This window comes from Podarcis muralis, chromosome 16 (genome assembly GCF_964188315.1).
Source record: "Podarcis muralis chromosome 16, rPodMur119.hap1.1, whole genome shotgun sequence".
Classification (NCBI taxonomy): domain Eukaryota; kingdom Metazoa; phylum Chordata; class Lepidosauria; order Squamata; family Lacertidae; genus Podarcis; species Podarcis muralis.
In genome coordinates, this window is record NC_135670.1 from 31,074,550 (window position 1) to 31,092,901 (window position 18,352).

Below are 18,352 nucleotides of genomic sequence, written 5' to 3' on the forward strand. Positions count from 1 at the left end.
ATGAACTGATGAATTAATATGTTTAATTTCATAATGTGAAGATCTAAGGATGTTAATGTTTAGGTTATTATTTTTTAAGAACTGTGATTTGGAAAACCGTTAAAAGGACATGCAATGAAATTCAACCAAGGGGAAGCGAGGAAGTCACTTAACAATGTTAAAAAGTGTGATTTTTAATAAGGCTTTGTTTGTTTGTTTTATGTGTTTGTTTATAATGTTGTGAAAACCAATAAAAAAAGTCCGTCATCTCATTTGCCCGCGCGCCTCCCTTGCCTGCCTGGCGCGCTACACCAACCCGCTCCCTCTCTCTTACTGCAATGGCGCAACGAGCCCTCGTGAGGGAACTAAAGAGCCTCGTTTTCCCATCAGCCCCTGCGGCAACGGCGCGGGCTGCGGGAATGAGGGGAAAGAAGGGGGGGAAGGAGGGGGCGGGGAGCGCGAGCGACGGAGGAGGCGGAGCGGCGGCAGCGGCGCTGAAGGAGCGTGCGAGGCAGAAAGTGTAGGCCGGGAGGCGGGCGCACGGTCGGTCGGTCGAACGGGACGGGGCGAAAAGCCAGGCAGGGAAAGGTCGCGGCGGGAAACGGGGAGAGAGAAAAGCAGCGGCTACATCTGACGAGAGACGCGCCTCACTCGAGCCTGAGGAAAGAGACGACGCCACGCCAGCCCCCGCCATGGCCGAGACGAAGGTGAGAGAGTCGCGAGGGCTGACGAAAAGCGCCGGCGAGCCTCGAAATCGAGAGCGGGGAGCAGTCAAAGGAGGTCCCGGGGGCGGTGGGGGGGTTGGAGAGAGAGAAAGCCTGAGACTAGGCCGCCCTCTTGACTCATCCCCCCTCCCCCACCTCAGGTTTATTAATCCGTTGACGCCCCTTATTTCTCCGCCCGCTTTCCACGGGCTGCCTCAGCGCTGCCTGGCAGCCGTTTCTCTCTCCCCGCCACCCCCCCCCCCCCCGGTCTTAACAAGGCCTGGGGCCTCCTATCCTCCAAGGCGCGCAGGCAGGGCCGCCGCAGCAGCAGCAGCAACGTGCTGCGCGCGATTCGCGCTTGCTGGGACGTGGCGTTCCCTTGGGCTTATAATAATTTCTATAAACCCCCTCCCCTGTTTTTTTTGGGGGGGGAGTGGGGGGGGGGTACTGGGCCCTTCTCTGTCTCCAGCCCCGGGGTGTGTGGGTGTGCTGAGATCTCTCTCCCCCCCCCCCCCGCCGCCTGCTGGAGGAGGAGGAGGCCGCCCCACGTGCTCCGCTGCCCATCCCCGCTTCTCCTTCAGAGAGGCCGGTTTTGTCACAGCGATGTCCTCTCGTTAGTATTTCCATTTTTATAATATATGGGGGAGAATACCCGCATTGAAAGCGCGCTCAGGGTCACAAGGCTTCAAACAGGATGCAGAAGGTGGCTGCTGCTGCTGCTTGCCATTCTTACCAAGTATTTCGAGGGATGCAATCCTGTGCACCCGCTTGGCTGGAGGAAGAGGCAGTTGAATCCATTAAGGCCGCAGGCCTTCACAATATAAAAGGGGGTGCGAATTTGCTCGTTTGATATATTTGGCATGATAGAAGAAATGGGATGGGTAGGAAAACAAAACAAAAGAGTGGGAGGGCACAATTAAAAATTTGACAATTGGCCCAGAAGATAAAATAGCTACAGTGGGTTAAGTACTTAATTCGTTCTGGAGGTCAGTTCTTAACCTGAAACTGTTCTTAACCTGAAGCACCACTTTAGCTAATGGGGCCTCCTGCTTCTGCCGTGCCGCCGGAGCACGATTTCTGTTCTCATCCTGAAGCAAAGCTCTTAACCTGAAGCACTATTTCTGGGTTAGCGGAGTCTGTAACCTGAAGTGTATGTAACCTGAAGCGTATGTAACCTGAGGTACCACTGTACTAAGCACAGTAAAACCGCTTTACATCCCACAATACCAGTTTTAATTTAGTAACTTTGTTGTGCATGCTCTACAAGGAGAAAACTGTGTTTAAAATAGTGATATTTGTATTTCCTTGATTTGGTTTCTACCCCCCATCTTTTGATCACCAAGTAAAAACGTTGGGTCTTCTGTACCTTCTCTAACGCCTCACATTGCTAATAGACACATTAACTTAACACCACAATCCCCTGTCCTTGGGAGGATCCTCCTGTCCTTGGTATCCTAGTTGTTCTATATTGCCTTTTTATATGTAAGAACAAGGTGGTAAGAACAAGCAGGCGCCATTCAGATTAAACAGCAGCTCCTAGGTCAACAGCAGGTAAGTTAAAAATTGGCATTACTGCCCAGCCAAAGTTTCAGAAAATAAATGGTTTTTCATCAAGCACTAGAATTGTATAAATGTAGGTGTATTCAGAGGGAGCTGGTTTCACAGAGAGGGTGCTACTGTTGAAAAAGACCGACCTTCTAATCACAGTTTAAAGAGCCTCTGTAGACAGTGACATGGCTAGGAGGGCCTCCTCATCCAAGAATCTTAGTGACCAGTCAGGTTGATTTTCAGAAAGGTGCTCCTTCAGGTAAGTTAGTCTCAGGTTTTTTATGGCTTTGTAGGTAAAGACCAAAGCATTAAACCTGTTCTCGTTGCATATTAGCAGCCACTGCCACACTTTTAAGCAGGCATAGGCAAACGCAGCCCTCCAGATGTTTTGGGACTACAACTCTCATCATCCCTAGCTAACAGGACCAGTGGTCAGGGATGATGGGAGCTGTAGTCCCAAAACATCTGGAGGGCCGAGTTTGCCTATTCCTGCTTTTAAGAGTGGTATAGTATATACATAGTAGGATGTCTCAGTCAACATCCCAGCCACTGCATTTTGCTCTAGCTGCAGCTTCCAGATCAACCCTAAGAACAGCCCCACTTAAGAGCACATTGCAGTAATCCAGTCTTGAGGTGGTTGATCCATGAGGCATAGTAGCAAGGCTGTCCTGGTTCATAAATGATAATAGCTAGTGCACTAGCCAAAGCTGGGGGTGGGGGTGGGAAGTACTCCTAGTCATTGTGCCCACCAGGTCCTTCAGTTTTAAGCTGACAAAACATCCCATTGTTACACACTTGCTCCTTTGGAAGAATGCAGCCCTATCCAGGGTAGGCCAGCATCCCAGTTCTCAGACTTGGGAACCACCTGCCCACAGGACTTCTGCCTTGTCCAGATTCAGTTTTAGACCATCACTGCACTGAGGCACTGGTTCTGGACTTGTATGGCCTCACCTGACTCAGATGTTACTGAGAAATAGAGGTAACTGTCATCAGCTTATTGATGACAATATGCTCCAATTTCCTAATTACTGTTTCAAGCAACTTCATATAAGTAAACAGCATTGGAGAGAAGATTGCACCCTGCAGACCCCATAACATAATTATCAGGAGGCCAAGTCACTCAGTGCAACTCTGATACTGGTCCTTTGAGTAGGAAAAAACCAGTTTAAAACAATACCACCAGTTCTTAACACTGAGCTAGTCCATGAGCATCGCATTGTCATTGGTATCAAAAGGCATGTGGTTGAGTGAGCCATGTCCTCAGCCCTTAAAGTTGCTGGCTTCCAAAGAGGGGAAAGCTCCATTTCTTTGTGGTGAGGATGAAAGTGTGGGCTACAAGCCACCTCTAACAAGCAGACTAGAGGAGGGGTGGAGCCCCCTCCACCAGCTCACTCATCAGCATGGAATTCCTGCTTGCCTAGGCTGGCTGGTGTATATACTTGTTACATTAATTAGTAAAATGAATGCAACTATCACTTCCAGACCAAAATAGAAAAATTGGATTAAATGGCTAAGATGTGCAAGTTCATAAGATACTGCATTTTTATTATTGGGGGTCTTTTAGAATTAAGTATCACAAGCCTCTTAGCAATTTTGTTTTAAGGTTCGTCATGTGACTTTTTCCACAGGACACACATGAGGAGCATGACTTAGCACCTGACAACGTAGATGATTCTAACCATGACCCTCAGTTTGAGCCCATAGTTTCTCTTCCTGAGCAAGAGATCAAAACTCTTGAAGAAGATGAGGAAGAACTCTTTAAGATGTAAGTACAATAAGAATGGTGCGTCAGCGACTTCCAAACTGGGTTGGGGCATATTAATATGCTGATGGGTTGCAGCATGTGCACATTGGCAAAGGCATACATGTTGCCTAGGGCAGTGCCTTTATTAGGCCACCAAAATGTCAGAAAATAGTGTCCAAGCTTTGGGATATGGGATTTTTTCTTAAGAGTCAGTACAACTGTCCTTTTCTAGATGGCAATGTAAATCTTCGAATGGCCAAACTTTTAACATGTGGTTGTCTGTATTCAACAACTTAAGGCTTTATTCTCAGTGAGATAGAAGGGCTTTTTTTCTTTTTTACTGAACAGTTATCCACTTACCTAGAAACGAGGAGTGCAAAGTTGGTTTCCTTTTCTGTGACAGAAACTAGTGTCTATCATATAAGGAATGTCAATTTTCAGACCAGTTAGTTCATTGAATTTTATCAATCACATCCCACAACAGAATGCCCCAAAGCAACTTGAAAGTGTAAAATAAAGCAATACTATAAAAATACATACACATATGAAAAGAGAGACTATCTTGTTCCAACAGCTATTTCTTCCCAATGTACCTATAGTAAACTAGAAGCCTAGTACTACTGTCTTTAGTAAGGATTAGTATGTCCCCCACAACAACTTGTGTGTGTGTTTTGAGAGAAAATATTGGGGAAACAAATGGTCCAGGGGAGGGAAGCGTATCAAATGTACATTCATATGGAGCATTCATGTTAAGAGATCCCAGTTCTGTGAAAAATCTGTAAAAAAGTTCCATGCATAAACTAAGCTGTGCCTTGTTTTCATTTTGTGTCTTTCCTCCCCAAAAGGCGAGCAAAACTCTTCCGCTTTGCATCGGAAAACGATCTTCCCGAATGGAAAGAACGAGGCACTGGTGATGTAAAGCTTCTGAAGCACAAAGAGAAGGGGACCATTCGTCTCTTGATGAGGAGAGATAAAACCCTAAAAATCTGTGCAAATCATTACAGTATGTGATTTGGTACACTGCACTTGTTGTACAGTACTACTTATTTTGCTGTAATAGCAAGAAAGGAAATTAATAATAGGGACAGAAGGTGGTGAAAGTCCTTCTGGTTCTGGTTACTAAGGAAGCGTTATACCCAAGGCCACTTGCACAGCGAGCTTCTGCCTGCATCATCAGTTGGTGTGATGTTGGAGGTTAAAAGGATCAAGAAGTTATGTAGTTTACCTTCTCTTAGCAAATGTCCTTCAGATACAACCTCCAAATATAATCCAGTATGCCACAAGCAGACATGAGATATTTCACAAAGGTGCGCAAGTAGCTTTAAGCAAGGCAGGGGAACCTTGCTGTGCAAATGAAGAAAACTACACAGGGCCCAGTCACTTATAGTCTAACCTTCTTTAGTTCAAAAATGGCAGTGAAAGCTTCACATATTATTTTGAAATAATAGCATGAAAAACATGCCACACTATGTAGTAGGGTTTCAGAAAACTAGTCCTAAAGGGGTAGCGTCAAGAGTCTGGAATGCAGTCTTAATTGTGAATAAAACCTAGTCATGCATTCATTGATAAATAGGCTAGACTAGAACTTAAATGCATTTTTAACAATCTTTTATGTTTCCGATAAGGTAAATATCTTCAGGCAGACAGTTAAGGAGGCTGTGTTGTTTGCTCTAGTACTTCCTCTGCCCAGCTACTTTTCTCTCTCTCTTCCTGCCCCGGCTTTTCCTTTCTAGTTACACCTGTAATGGAGCTGAAGCCCAATGCAGGAAGTGACAGGGCATGGGTGTGGAATACACATGCTGATTTCGCAGATGAGAGTCCTAAGCCAGAACTTCTGGCAATTCGGTTTTTAAATGCAGAAAGTAAGTTAAAAGCAACATAACTTTGATCACTTAAAATTGCTGTGTGTGTATGTATGAAGACATGTGAAGTGGGTGTAAACTGAATGTTTTGTATTTCATTGCATCACATTTGTCTGTAATGAAACAGGCTACCCTCTGTGCCAGTACTCTGTTAATACTTCAACAGGGTTGACAGGCCTAAAGAGCACGTCTCATGACTTCTATAAAGTAGGCAGTCTGGGCTATTTCAGAAAAATTTTATAGGTCACATGCAAATTGTGGGCAAGCAAATTAAATATACTGGATTTACTTTTTGGATCGATAGGATTTTAGAGGTCCTTAAATCCTTGCCTCTTAACAAGTGGAAGCAAAGGTTATTGTGTTCTGCTCTCATGTGTCCTGGCCAAATGGAGCTGTTATTTCTATAAAAAGTATTGACTTGCTACCATAGCAACCTTCAGGTTCTGTGTTGATACCTTCTTGTGGTGTGCCAGTGAGGAGCATAGTTAGCTGTTGCATGTAGGCCATTTAGTAAACCCATTGAAATGGAGCACAACCTTACGTTCTGTGCATAGTGTGAAATTGGCTTTATGGACTTGAAGTTGGGATTGGGGGGGGGAGCAAATCAGACACAGGCCTTTGTTTCTTGTTTTCTGGCCTATGGAATAAAAATGCCTTTTTGATGAATGACATTTTTCATTATCTAGCATTGAGCAACAGTGACCTCAAGTGGTCATTTTTGCTAATGTATTGTAGTGTAACGGTAAACCACCTGACAGCTTCCATTGTATGATAGTTATGAAAGTATTGATATGCTATCTTTATCAGAAATCCTTTTTGCTAATATTAACTCTATTAAAGAAAAATCTGGCAGTGATGCTAGTACATGAACTCTAGTTTAAGATCTAGTTAACCATTAGGTCTTATGATACAAATCTCCACTGCACCTACTTGTCCAGCAAAACATCAAAGTGTGCATTTTACACTGAAATCTATAAACAGTTCTAGAAACTCAGATACTCTGTAGACTGCATATGTACATGTGGCTTTACTAGATCATAGGTATTGTCAAGACCAGAGCTTTCCAAACTGAGTCTCAATACGTTAGTGTGTCAGCTGCAGTATGCAGGTGTGTCACACGAACGTTCTCCATGCTCCTCCTGGGGCAGGAAATGGGTTAGTTTAACCTCTGGTTTGCTAGTAAAACTGAATTACTGTGTCCCAAAATGATGCATGTCTAAAAAGTGTCTTGCCAACATCAAAAGTTTGGAAAGCTCTGGTCTTGATACAAAGAGGATGAGTGTTCATGCAATCTGAGGTACCAGAGAAAAAACGTTACTTTAAATTGTGTCTAGATCCATTGCAGTATATTTTATTATACTTTGTTTCCTTAAAACAGATGCACAGAAATTCAAGGCAAAATTCGAAGAATGTAGAAATGAGGTTGACAAGGGAAAGAAAGGTAAGAATTTTTTTTCTTCTATTGAAGGAACACTGCAGTCAGGAGACTGAAAAGAATTCTGCAAAAGCCCCTGAACTATCAGAATAACTGGCATTTTATATATGTACTATATGCCAAGTTTTAGACCCTCTTTTAGATCCTCATTTACTTAAGCAGAAATGTAAGAGTTAAAGAGGCTTGCACTGAGGTGGTCTTTCCTTTTTCCATAATCTTCAGCAACATGCATCTCTGAACCTTTCAGCGTTACTGTCTCGTCTTGCTGTTTACCTAATTTTAGAATTTCTTGATCATACCCCACAGTTTAGCAATGTCAGAAAGTGACATGCTATCTCGTTTTTGCATGTCAGAGCAACTGACTTTCAGACACTTAAGAAATCCTCCTTATGAAACGGTAGGCAGGCAGTTGATTCTACAAAATAAAGTTTAGTTAACTTTATTCAAATCAATTTATTGCTAAAGAGAGAAGCAAATTGTGCATTGTTAGCACTCTCTTATATGCTGTTTTGAGGATAGACAATCTGGCTTTCAGGTAAGGTACTAAAATTATGGCAGTTGCAAGAAACAGTACGTAATCTTGGAGAACAATTGGAAATATAAACAAGATACATGGTCTTTGCATAAGAAGTCCAGCACACATTGTTTACATATCCAGTGATGACTAACTCATTTGCCATATTGACTGTGTTCACAACAAGCAAAGAGCCTGGACTTAATAAATTGTACTTGTATGAGCTCTGTGCTAGTGCGTTCAACCTTAATCTGTTTCACATGCATGGTTAAACAAATCAAGCCCTACTACTGGCAGACACCAGTCTTCTCTCCCAGGCTCTAGATGATATTGGAGTGTGTGAGAAGGGACACATGAAAGAAGGTGGTTCCTAAGGTACCCAGGTCCCAAGTCATTAAGGGTTTTCAGGCTTGAATTGAACCCAGAAACCAATTAGCAGCAGTATAAATTGCTGTGGGACGTGGGTGGCGCTGTGGGTTAAAACACAGAGCCTAGGACTTGCCGATCAGAAGGTCGGCGGTTCGAATCCCCGCGACAGGGTGAGCACCCGTTGCTCGGTTCCTGCTCCTGCCAACCTAGCAGTTCGAAAGCACATCAAAGATAAATAGGTACCACTCCAGCGGGAAGGTAAACGGCGTTTCCGTGTGCTGCTCTGGTTCGCCAGAAGCGGCTTAGTCATGCTGGTCACATGGCCCGGAAGCTGTATGCCGGCTCCCTCGGCCAGTAAAGCGAGATGAGTGCCGCAACCCCAGAGTCGGCCACGACTGGACCTAATGATCAGGGGTCCCTTTACATTTACCTTTATAAATCGCTGAGAACTGACAAGATTTTCATAAGGAGAAACAAACCACAAGCCTGGTTTGGACATAGTTCTGAATTATTCCTTTTCTAGTTTGTTTAACTGTTCGTGTCAGGGGAGGAATGAAGTGGGAGCAGAACTGTGCACCAGCACGCATCGTGTACACAGTATGATTTATTAAGCCAAGGTTATTCACTTATTGTTGCATGTAACACAGCCAGTGACTGCTAAAGAATTTTCTGTTAACATCTGTATATAAGAAAATTAACTTGCTATAGTGTACATAGGACCAAGAGACATGGACAGCGAGGGAGCTACTAAAGTGACCTGCAACACCTGTGCCATGTCTGTCTTCATGCCTGAGAATGTGGAAAACTACACCTGCAAGGAGTGCAAGCGGATTCCCTTGCTGAAAGAGAAGATAGAGCAACTTGAGACCCGCCTAGCCACACTTCAAGCTACTGGGCAAGGTGAGGAATTTCTCATTAGAGCAGACTGGACTCTCTTGGAACAGCAACACAGGTGGGGTGCCCCTAGGAAGGAGGAAGATTGCCCATTGCAGCAAACGAATGCCTGGAGGAACATGACACACAGAAACAGTAATGTCAGGAACCATGCTTTGACACTGGAGCTGCAAAATCAATTCCATGCCCTCAACTTGGACACCAATTCTGGGCTAGAGGAGCAAGTACAGTAGTTGCAGACCTCAGAATACATAGAAGTGATGGTGGAAGGTGCAGTGTGCAGAACAATTCCTGTCACTCCCCAGAGGTGGAAGAGAAGTGTGTTGGTGGTAGGTGACTTCCTTCTGAGGGGGACTGAGGCAGCAGTGTGCAGGTTTAACAGGATGTATTGGGTGGTGAACTGTCTTCAGGTGCAACAATTCACTATGTGACAGAGAGGTTGCCAAGTTTTATAAAGCCCACTGACGATGACAACCCCTTCTGATTCATGGGTACAAATGATACTGCTAGATGCAGTCTTCAGCATAATAGCAAGGGACGTTGACACTCTGGGCAGGAAGCTGAAGGGCCTTGGGGCACAGGTGGTATTTTCATCACTCTTTCCTGTTGAAGATTGGGGCACAGGAAGAGGAAAATGCTGGAAGTAAAGTACTGGTGGCACAGGTGATGTCAGGAAAGGTGTAGCTTCTTGGACCACGTTCTCTGCTCCTTTGAGGAAGGATGTCTGGCAAGAGATGGGTTGTACCCCATGGCAGTTGGCAAGAGTGCTTTTGCTAAGAGTCTTATGAACCTGATCAGGAAAGCTTTAAATTAAACCCTGAGAAAGAGGGAGAGGACATTGCAGACTATAAGGAGACACCTGGTACTGAGGATAACAGCTTCACTTGCGTACAGGAAATGGAGGTGTTGCTCCAGAAACCCGCTGAAGGGCAGGAAACTGCAAGAAGGTGGAAGTAGCAACAAGAGGATCATCTCTCTAGGACCTGTTACTTACCAGGAAGAGATCGACACATGATACAGAGGCAAGAGAAATCTGAGTGTAGTCAGACACGTGCTCTGGACTTTTAAGAAGGCTGATCTCAAAAAGCTTAAGGAATACTCAAAGAGAAGAAATACTCAAAGAGAAGGAAGTCCAAGAAGAATGAGAGTTTTTTAAAAAGTGGAATATTGAAGATACAAAGGCAGACCATTCCAACAAGAAAAGTGGGAAACTTCTAAAGAAACTGATGTAGCTGCATGAGGTGCTTACAGATGAGCTGAGATTTAAGAAAGACATATATAAGAAATGGAAGAAAGGGGCAATCACAAAGGAGAGTAGCCAACAGTTGCAGGGAGAAGGTCAGGTGGGCCAAAGCTCAGGTTTGCAAGAGAGGTTAAAAATAATAAAGTAAGTTTATTTGGCTATGTTTCAAAGCAAGAAGAACAAGAAGCAAGTAAGGGGGTCCTCTGCATGGAAAAGACTGAGAAATTTTATTGGGTGACACGAGAAGGCAGAACTGCGCAACACCTACTTTGCCTCTGTCTTCACCCAAAAGAAAAGCAGTGCCCAGCCTGGTGATAACAGAATAATAAACGTTGCAAGGAGGGAGCTGCAACCCACGATAGGAAAAGAGTTGGCATGGGAACAGCTAGTTACTTTAAATTAATCCAAATCTCCCAAGGCAAGTATAGTGTCCTAATCAAAGGAAGTATTCATCCCGCTCTGTTGGTCTTGCCTTGGTCAGAACACATCTGGAGTACCAAGTCCAGTTCTGGGCACCACAATTTAATAAGGTTATTGACAAGCAGAGGAGGGCAACCAAGATGATCAGGAGTCTGGAAACCAAGCCTTACGAGAAACGGTTGAGAGAATTGGGTATGTTTAGCTTTGAAAAGAGGAGACTGAGAGGAGTTATGATTGCCATCTTCAGATATCTAAAGGGCTGTCACATGGAAGAGGGAACAAGCTTGTTTTCTCCTGCTCCGGAGGCTAGGATCCGAACCAATGGATTCAAGTTACAAGAGGAAATTCCAATTAAACAAAAGAAAATTCTGACAGTAAGAGCTATTTGAAAGTGGAACAGACTCCAATGAGAGTTGATGGACTCTTCTTCCTCGGAGGTTGTTTTAGCAGAGGCTTGATGGCCTTCTGTTATGTATGATCTCGTTGAGATTCCTGCATCGCAGGGGATTGGCGCAGGTGGCCCTTTGGATCCCTCCCAACTAAATTCTATGATTGCATAAAAGTAGAAAAATACAAAACATTTCCTAAATATATAAGCCAGAAAAAGGATGACCAAGTAATGCATTCTAGAATTCTAATTAAGGAATGTGTTATAGATAGCACCTTGGCCAGGCATGTAATTATTCTAGTACATAACAAATTTATTGAAATTTAAGCACAGCTCAAAGCCTGAGGTTTCTTAAAAACAGTGACTTCTACGTTCAGAGTATTTCCAAGAAATATGTTTCTCAACCAGTAGTTTCACCACGCCTAGGCAGGATTTTAACGCTTTTCGCGTTAAAAACAGAGACATAGCAAATTACATCCCTAGCTACAGTAGCTGAAAGAGAGAATGGGGACCTGTATGTTTGAAGCAGCTCCCATTTCCAGCATCCTATAAGCTTTTCTGACAAGCTAGTGGTATTTTTTGAGTTGTGCTAAAGCCATCAGCCATCCCAAGTCACACTAAGATCATCCAGGGTATCACAGGTCTTTCATATGATAACCTTGGCATGGCATGTTTCATGTGAAGTGAAAGACTTGTACAGCATCCTTTGTCTTAGGGGAATTCCATCATGCTCTGATGCTCTTGGCTTGCCTGTACATGATTTCTGCTTTTCAAATAGCCCTCAGTGTTTGTGCCTTGCTTCTGTTGTGAGAGGGGAAGCAAAGGAATCTCTTCTCAGTTACCGTCATACCGTGGTTCCTGAAAGCCTTGGTACTTGTACATTTTGGCTCCCGAATGCCGTAAACCTGGAAGTAAGTGTTGCGGTTTGCAAACGTTTTTGGAAGCCAAACGTCCGACGCAGCTTCCGGTTGAGTGCAGCCAATCTGAAGCCACACCTTGGTTTGCAAATGTTTTCAGAAGCCGAATGGACTTCCGGAATGGATTACATTTGACAACCTAGGTACGACTGTACTCACTGTTTCCTCCATTTGATACAAGTGGGGCTTACTATACTCTTCTAAAGAAAAAGTTTTCAGTGCTTGATCTCAGTTCCTTGCGCATCACTCACTAGTCAAACTGGACATTCACTATCAAACATTGTGTTCTTATGACCAGGGAACTCTCAGCCACAATTGACAGGATTACTCTGTCACCTTGTTGGATGTCTCTGCCCTGCAAGCAGCTGATAAGGAAATGAAGTTGTGATATGAGTGATTGCAGCCTGATGGCAGATAACCAATAAGTAGCTCAGTATCTACAAAAAAGGAGAGGTTGAATTTTTGCGACTTCCTCTTAAGAACCCAGATGGAGATTCGGGATAGACAAAAAGAAGTACTTCGCAAAACACACACAGTGGTACCTTGGTTTAAGAACAGCTTAGTTTATGAACAACTTGGATTAAGAATGCTGCAAACCCAGAAGCAGGTGTTTTGGTTTGTGAACTTTGCCTTGGAAGCAGAACATGTTTTACTTCCTGTTGAGTGTAAATTGAGCCCCCTGCTGCTGTGGGAAAGCACGCCTTGGTTTAAGAACGCTTGGTTTAAGAACGGACATCCAGAAGTTTGTAAACCAAGGTGCCACTGTATAGGTACGGAATTTATTACCACAATATGTGATAATCACCACCAACTCGGATGCCTTTAGAAGAGGATCAGGCAGTCATAGAGGATGCTCTCAATGGCTGTTAGTCATAATGGGGGAGTTACGCAGGAGTGTTGTTGCATTTGTGTCCTGCTTGTGAGCCTCTCAGAAGTATCTGGTTGGCCCCTGTTACAACAGGATGCTAGACTAGATAGACCTTTGGTCTGATTGCGCAGGGCTCTTACATCAAGTGTTCAGGGCCATGATTAACAGGTAAGCAATCTTCATTTTTATGCTTAATAGCAGGCTCACTCTGTGCCTGACTGCAATATTCAGTCACGGTGCTTTTTAGGCCTGCTAGAGTAATCCAGGATGTTGTGAACACTTTCCCTACTTGTGGAAGTCCGTTTCAATTGATCTTGGTACAGATGACCCTTTTTGTCCTTTCCAATCCACAATTCTATGATTACAGGTGCTTTATTATTACTGATGAATTTGAGGTATAGAAAAGTTACAAGTTTTTAAAATCTTGACGTTGGGATTTTTTAAGAGAGACTCTTAGTATTCAATTGACTTTTTATGTACTCATCAGAACGTGAAGTGTTATTCTCACTGAAGTGTCTGGTTTTCATATAGTTGCGTCATAGCTCTGCATGGATACAAATTCATATATATATATAGCAGAACATTCCAAAATTATTTCTTTCTTGCAGCACTTTGTTACAGTGGAATAGCTAGTTGCTTTGTAATTAAAATTGTATTAATGGTTAGCAATTCAAAATCGTCGGGTAAGGAGGGGAGATTCTCCCCCCTTCTTTGAGTTCATGTTTTTTCAAACTATGAAGCATTACTTTTTCCTGCAGATTATCCTGAAGGCATAAAAACATAGACATGTTGCAGTAGAGAGCTTCTACTTTTCAAATAATGTAACCTTGGGTTGAAGTAGCTTCGAGATGAATATTTTCGGGTTGCGCTCCATGGCGACCCAGAAGTAACGGAGCGCGTTTCACCGCATGCACAGATGTTCAAAATGACGCCATGCATGGAAGCAGCGAAATGTGACGCGCAGTTGCGTGTTATGTTCACTTCAGGACGTGAACGGGGCTCCGGAACGGATCCCGTTGGCATTCAGGGGTACCACTGTATCTTTTTTTAAAACTTCGCTGGTATGATCTGAGTGCCATAAGGACCTGCCTGTGAGAAATTGGAAAGTCAGGAACCAACCAATGCCTTTTCCTTCTTCCCTCTTGGGCCTGTAGTTGCGTGTCTTTTATCCTAACCAGATTACCCTGCTTCCTCCAAAGAACTTGGGGCAGTACACATAGGGTGGGTTATTGCATGTTACAACAGTATCCCTCTCGGGTAAGCTGAGCAGAAATGTAACAGCTTTCGCAAGGCTGTCCCATTAAGTGGAACTTTGAATCTGGCTTATCTGTTGTTCAAATCACAGCATTCGCCACACTGTCTGTCTTGCATTATTACACCATACAAAATACTATATTGTTCTCTCAGATCTTTTTGACATGTTTCCATATTACCTGCTGCACTGTCTAATAATATCTTTAAACGTTTTTTAGCAGGAACAGAAAAAAATGATAGTGCTGATAAAGTTGCCGAGAAACTAGAAGAACTTTCTGTAAAGGAGGAGATCAAAGAATTGGAGAAAGAAGTCAAGGAGAAAACTGAAGAAAAGCAATAAATCATCTTGGGCCTTGTGTTTTATTTTTTTTCTTAATTTTTTAATTTTTACAAGGGACTTTATAAAGAACTGTATTACAACATTCACTTTTTTTTCTAACTTTTTGCCCTTTTTGAAGAGATCTTCAGAAAAAATCCATTCCCCAGTCATGAAAATGTACTGTGCTAAACTTTCTTTTCCATAGTGGAAACACTTATTTATAGTCATCCAAGAGAGTGAATAAAAGTTTGAAAATGGTGTCAAAGGACAGAACTGAATTTTCTGTATGCTTCAGATGTGTGGCTGCAATTATTACCTTGGGTTATATTTTTCAGTGCATAACTTTAGATGAGATGTAGTATAACTGAATTATACCAGTAGAAAAAGTGCAGGTAATAAAGATGTTTCTCATATACTGTGACTGAAAGCTGTTAATGAATGAAACAAAATACTCTATATTTTCCTTGTAAGTGGGGTTTGAGTGAACGTGCGTGTTTTGTGAAACTTTGTTACGGAAAATGGCATACCCCTTAGAATATAATGTCATAATCCTCCAATGGATTTCAGCATACTTATGGTTTCTAATGGTCCTTTGTAGTTGACCGAGCATGGCAGAACATACGTTCTGAATTTGCCACGGCTGAAAGTGATGCTGGTTGGCAACAATGAAGCTTAAGACCTTACTATATTTCAAATATTTCTCCACGCAGAATGAGAATGTGCTGTCTGGAAAGCTTTATGATCGCTCGCAGTTTGCGGAATAGATGGGACACAAAGCCCAGTTCGCTATGATCTCTTTAAATCTTCAGTTTAGCTATCCATTTAACACAAGTATTAAGATTAATGTATTACATATCCTGTTATTTGTTGCTGTCTTAATGATAGCATACCCTAGTGCTTTTTGCAGGTGGGGGAATTGACTTAATCTTAATGGGGCTTCAGGCTGTGGGAAAGTTGAATTATCTCTTAGCATCCTTGGGGGAAAAGCATCAACATTTAAGGACTCCGCATCACTCATAGGGATAGAACCTCGGGCAGATGTAGTGTTAAACTTCAATGCCATGTACCTAAACTAAAATGTTCTACCGCTTGTTCTGCCACTGATAATAAAAATTGGTTATCTTGCAGGATTTGCTGCAAGGATAGTCTTATGTGGAAGCTTACCGTATTTCCACACGGAAGTCCTTTTCGATCTCTACGTAAGGAACAGCCAAGGGTGTTTGCGACTGACTGCATTTGACACACAAGTTTACACTTCTACTGCAAAATAGGCAATGATTGCTGACAATGCCAATGATGTTCCTGTATCCAGGTCTTTGTTGCACAAGTGTGTGTGTCTGGATTGGAGCTTGTCTCAGTCCAAGTCCATTTTTTATACATTTATACTGTCCTGCTTGTGTTAACTGTGTGGGTCTCCTCAAAACACATAGATTGTCTAACGTACTTGAGAGGTGAGAATAACTGATGCAGTCTTTAAAGGTCTGAGCCTCCCAGGTACACATCGACTGTATATTGAGTGTGCATGTGTGTAGATGTGAAACGTTGCTTTTCCTATTCGTAATGGTATGCACAACACTTCGAACGCAAGCCTTTTCACGTGAAAGAGTGGGTGGCGAAACCTTTCACTTAATATAATGGATTTAGAATGCGTCCTCTTGTCTTTACCTAGAATTATAAACATTTCCTTGATTTTCTGTTTCCAACAATTGTTTTGGATTTCGATTCTATGATTAATCCCCCCCCCCCCCTGTTCTTTGTGCATACTGTTAGCTGCGTAGCATTTTGCCCTTGTCATGTTTGATTCTTATGGCTGAGTCTGTCAAGACTGCTAGAATTTCTTCGGACTTTTCTATGTGGGGGTGGGAATAAGACCTGCAGAAATACCTCAACAAATCCCTTATTAAGGACTCTTGCCAGTATATATGATAGTAATGCATTTGAAGGTTAAAAGGGCATTGTCTATTGCTCTTCAGATCCTCCCATCTGTAAAAGTCACCATAAGCGGATTTTCTGATTTTATCTTGTCAAAGGGAGAAATTTTGCTCACCAAACTAACTTCAAAATAAATTTAACTGTAATCATCATTCTTGCTTTTTTTTAGTTCTTATAACATCAGATATACATTGATGTTACAGAAGCAGAAAATGGCAACAAGCCATATCATGTGACCTTTTCCATGCTAAGGGTGCCTCGTTGCTGCAACCATGCCTTTCTTCAAATATGTTGTCTCATGACACATTTGTATACTTCTTCACATCCTCTGACTTGTACCTGTGATTGTTTACAACTGTTTAAAACATTCAGGTGACATGATTTTTATATGGTACATTTGCTGACCATAAAACATGTTGAGGTTGGAGCGCCTTTTGGATGTTAAAGTGTATTTCACATTTTTGTTTTTTTTATAGCAGAGAGGAAGGAAGGTGTGCTTGTGTGTGTTAGTGTGTTAACTTACTACGCAGAAGAAAGAGTTTTGTGAGCCTCCAGTGTAAAATCTGGAGGTTTCCAATGTTGAACCAAGACTGGATTTTGGGGGGGGGGGGGTTACATTGTCTGTTCATACTCACGTGTTATGCTTTTATGGAAGAGAATGTTTCAAAAATGAACCGAAGCCATACAGCAGAACTTTATAAACAATATTTCAACTTCTCTATACATAATAAATATACTAAAGTGAGGTGTTATAATTTAATTCTCTCTTTTTAAAATTGGGAGGTGAATTGGAGTCTGGTTGCTGCTATTTTAAGCTATGAACTCTTTCTAGGTTGAATTGTTCCAGTTACAGATAGGTAGCCGTGTTGGTCTGCCATAGTCAAAACAAAAAAATTCCTTCCAGTAGCACCTTAAAGACCAACTAAGTTAGTTCTTGGTATGAGCTTTCGTGCTGCACACGAAAGCTCATACCAAGAACTAACTTAGTTGGTCTTTAAGGTGCTACTGGAAGGAATTTTTAGGTTGATTTGTGTTATTCACAAACTTTGTGTGTAAAAGGATATCTTTATAGAGGTGCTATGTGAACTTCTGGGAAGCATATGTTGATAGCAAGGCTCCTAACACTAATTTACACTGCCTTGGGAAATGTCTGCAGAACTGCCTAATTCCATGAACAAAAGTCTGAATGGGAATATTACTATTTTTAAAAAATATTTTTAAAAAGGTTACTCAGCAATTTAACATATATAAACAAACAAATGCATTAAAACTGACATAAAAAGAAATCTAAGTCCCTTTAAGGAAAAAAAGGCGGGATCAACACATTCCCCCCGCTTTTGAGTCCAGAATACAGTGGTACCTTGGTTTACGAACTTGATCCGTTCCGGAAGTCCATTCTTAAACCAAGGTGAGCTTCCCCATAGCAGCGGGGCACTCAATTTACACTCAACAGGAAGCGGAACATGTTCTGCTTCCAAGGCAAAGTTCACAAAGCAAAACACCTACTTCCAGGTTTGCAGCATTCTTAATCCAAGTTGTTCATAAACTAAGCTGTTCTTAAACCAAGGTACCACTGTAGCTAAAGCATTTGCAAAATAAAAAATTTGCCTGGCACCTAAAGCTATGTCATCGGGAGAGCTTTCCACAAGCGGGGAGCCACCCCTGAAAATGAGTGTTCTCGTGTTGCCACCCTCTGGGCCCCCCTAAGGAGGGAACACACAGAAGGGCCGTGGGTCTGGGTCAGTTCAACTGAGGAGAGGTGGTCCGTGAGATATTGGGGCCCTGAGACACATAAGGTTTTAAAGGTGAAAACCATCACATTGAATTTGGCCAGGAAACTAACTGGCCAGGGCTTGTGTTACGTGACTTGAGTGCTTTGAATAGTACTGACTTAAGAAGAAAAAACCTAAATGGCACCAGGGAAATAAAATGTTTCAAGAACATTGATTCATAATTAAATAA

The 18,352-nt window shown here is 42.6% G+C and overlaps 1 protein-coding gene and 1 non-coding gene across 6 annotated transcripts; both read left to right on the forward strand.

Moving 5' to 3' along the window:
* Positions 1-430: 430 nt before the first annotated feature.
* RANBP1 (RAN binding protein 1) lies at positions 431-16,542 on the forward strand. Of its 5 annotated transcripts, none has more exons than XM_028709085.2 (7): positions 431-686; positions 3,860-3,996; positions 4,821-4,978; positions 5,709-5,837; positions 7,216-7,278; positions 8,864-9,055; positions 14,358-16,542. In XM_028709085.2, exons 1-7 carry the CDS (start codon positions 672-674, stop codon positions 14,477-14,479), a joined length of 816 nt encoding a protein of 271 aa, XP_028564918.2. In that variant the 5' UTR covers positions 431-671; the 3' UTR covers positions 14,480-16,542. The 5 variants fall into 5 exon arrangements, with proteins under 5 accessions (XP_028564918.2, XP_028564919.2, XP_028564921.2 ...); XM_028709086.2 differs by having other exon boundaries at positions 14,361-16,542; XM_028709088.2 differs by having other exon boundaries at positions 432-686; positions 8,873-9,055.
* On the forward strand, positions 13,083-13,212 carry LOC114587265 (small nucleolar RNA SNORA77). The gene has a single exon (XR_003704266.1). It is a non-coding gene; the product is annotated as a small nucleolar RNA SNORA77 (small nucleolar RNA).
* Positions 16,543-18,352: the final 1,810 nt, after the last annotated feature.

What these genes read in the sequence shown, in the direction of transcription:
- RANBP1 (XM_028709085.2), top strand. An exon ending in TCGGTTTTTAAATGCAGAAA is followed by an intron (nt 5,838 to 7,215) that starts GTAAGTTAAAAG and finishes TCCTTAAAACAG; the next exon opens with ATGCACAGAAATTCAAGGCA. An exon ending in ACTTCAAGCTACTGGGCAAG is followed by an intron (nt 9,056 to 14,357) that starts GTGAGGAATTTC and finishes AACGTTTTTTAG; the next exon opens with CAGGAACAGAAAAAAATGAT.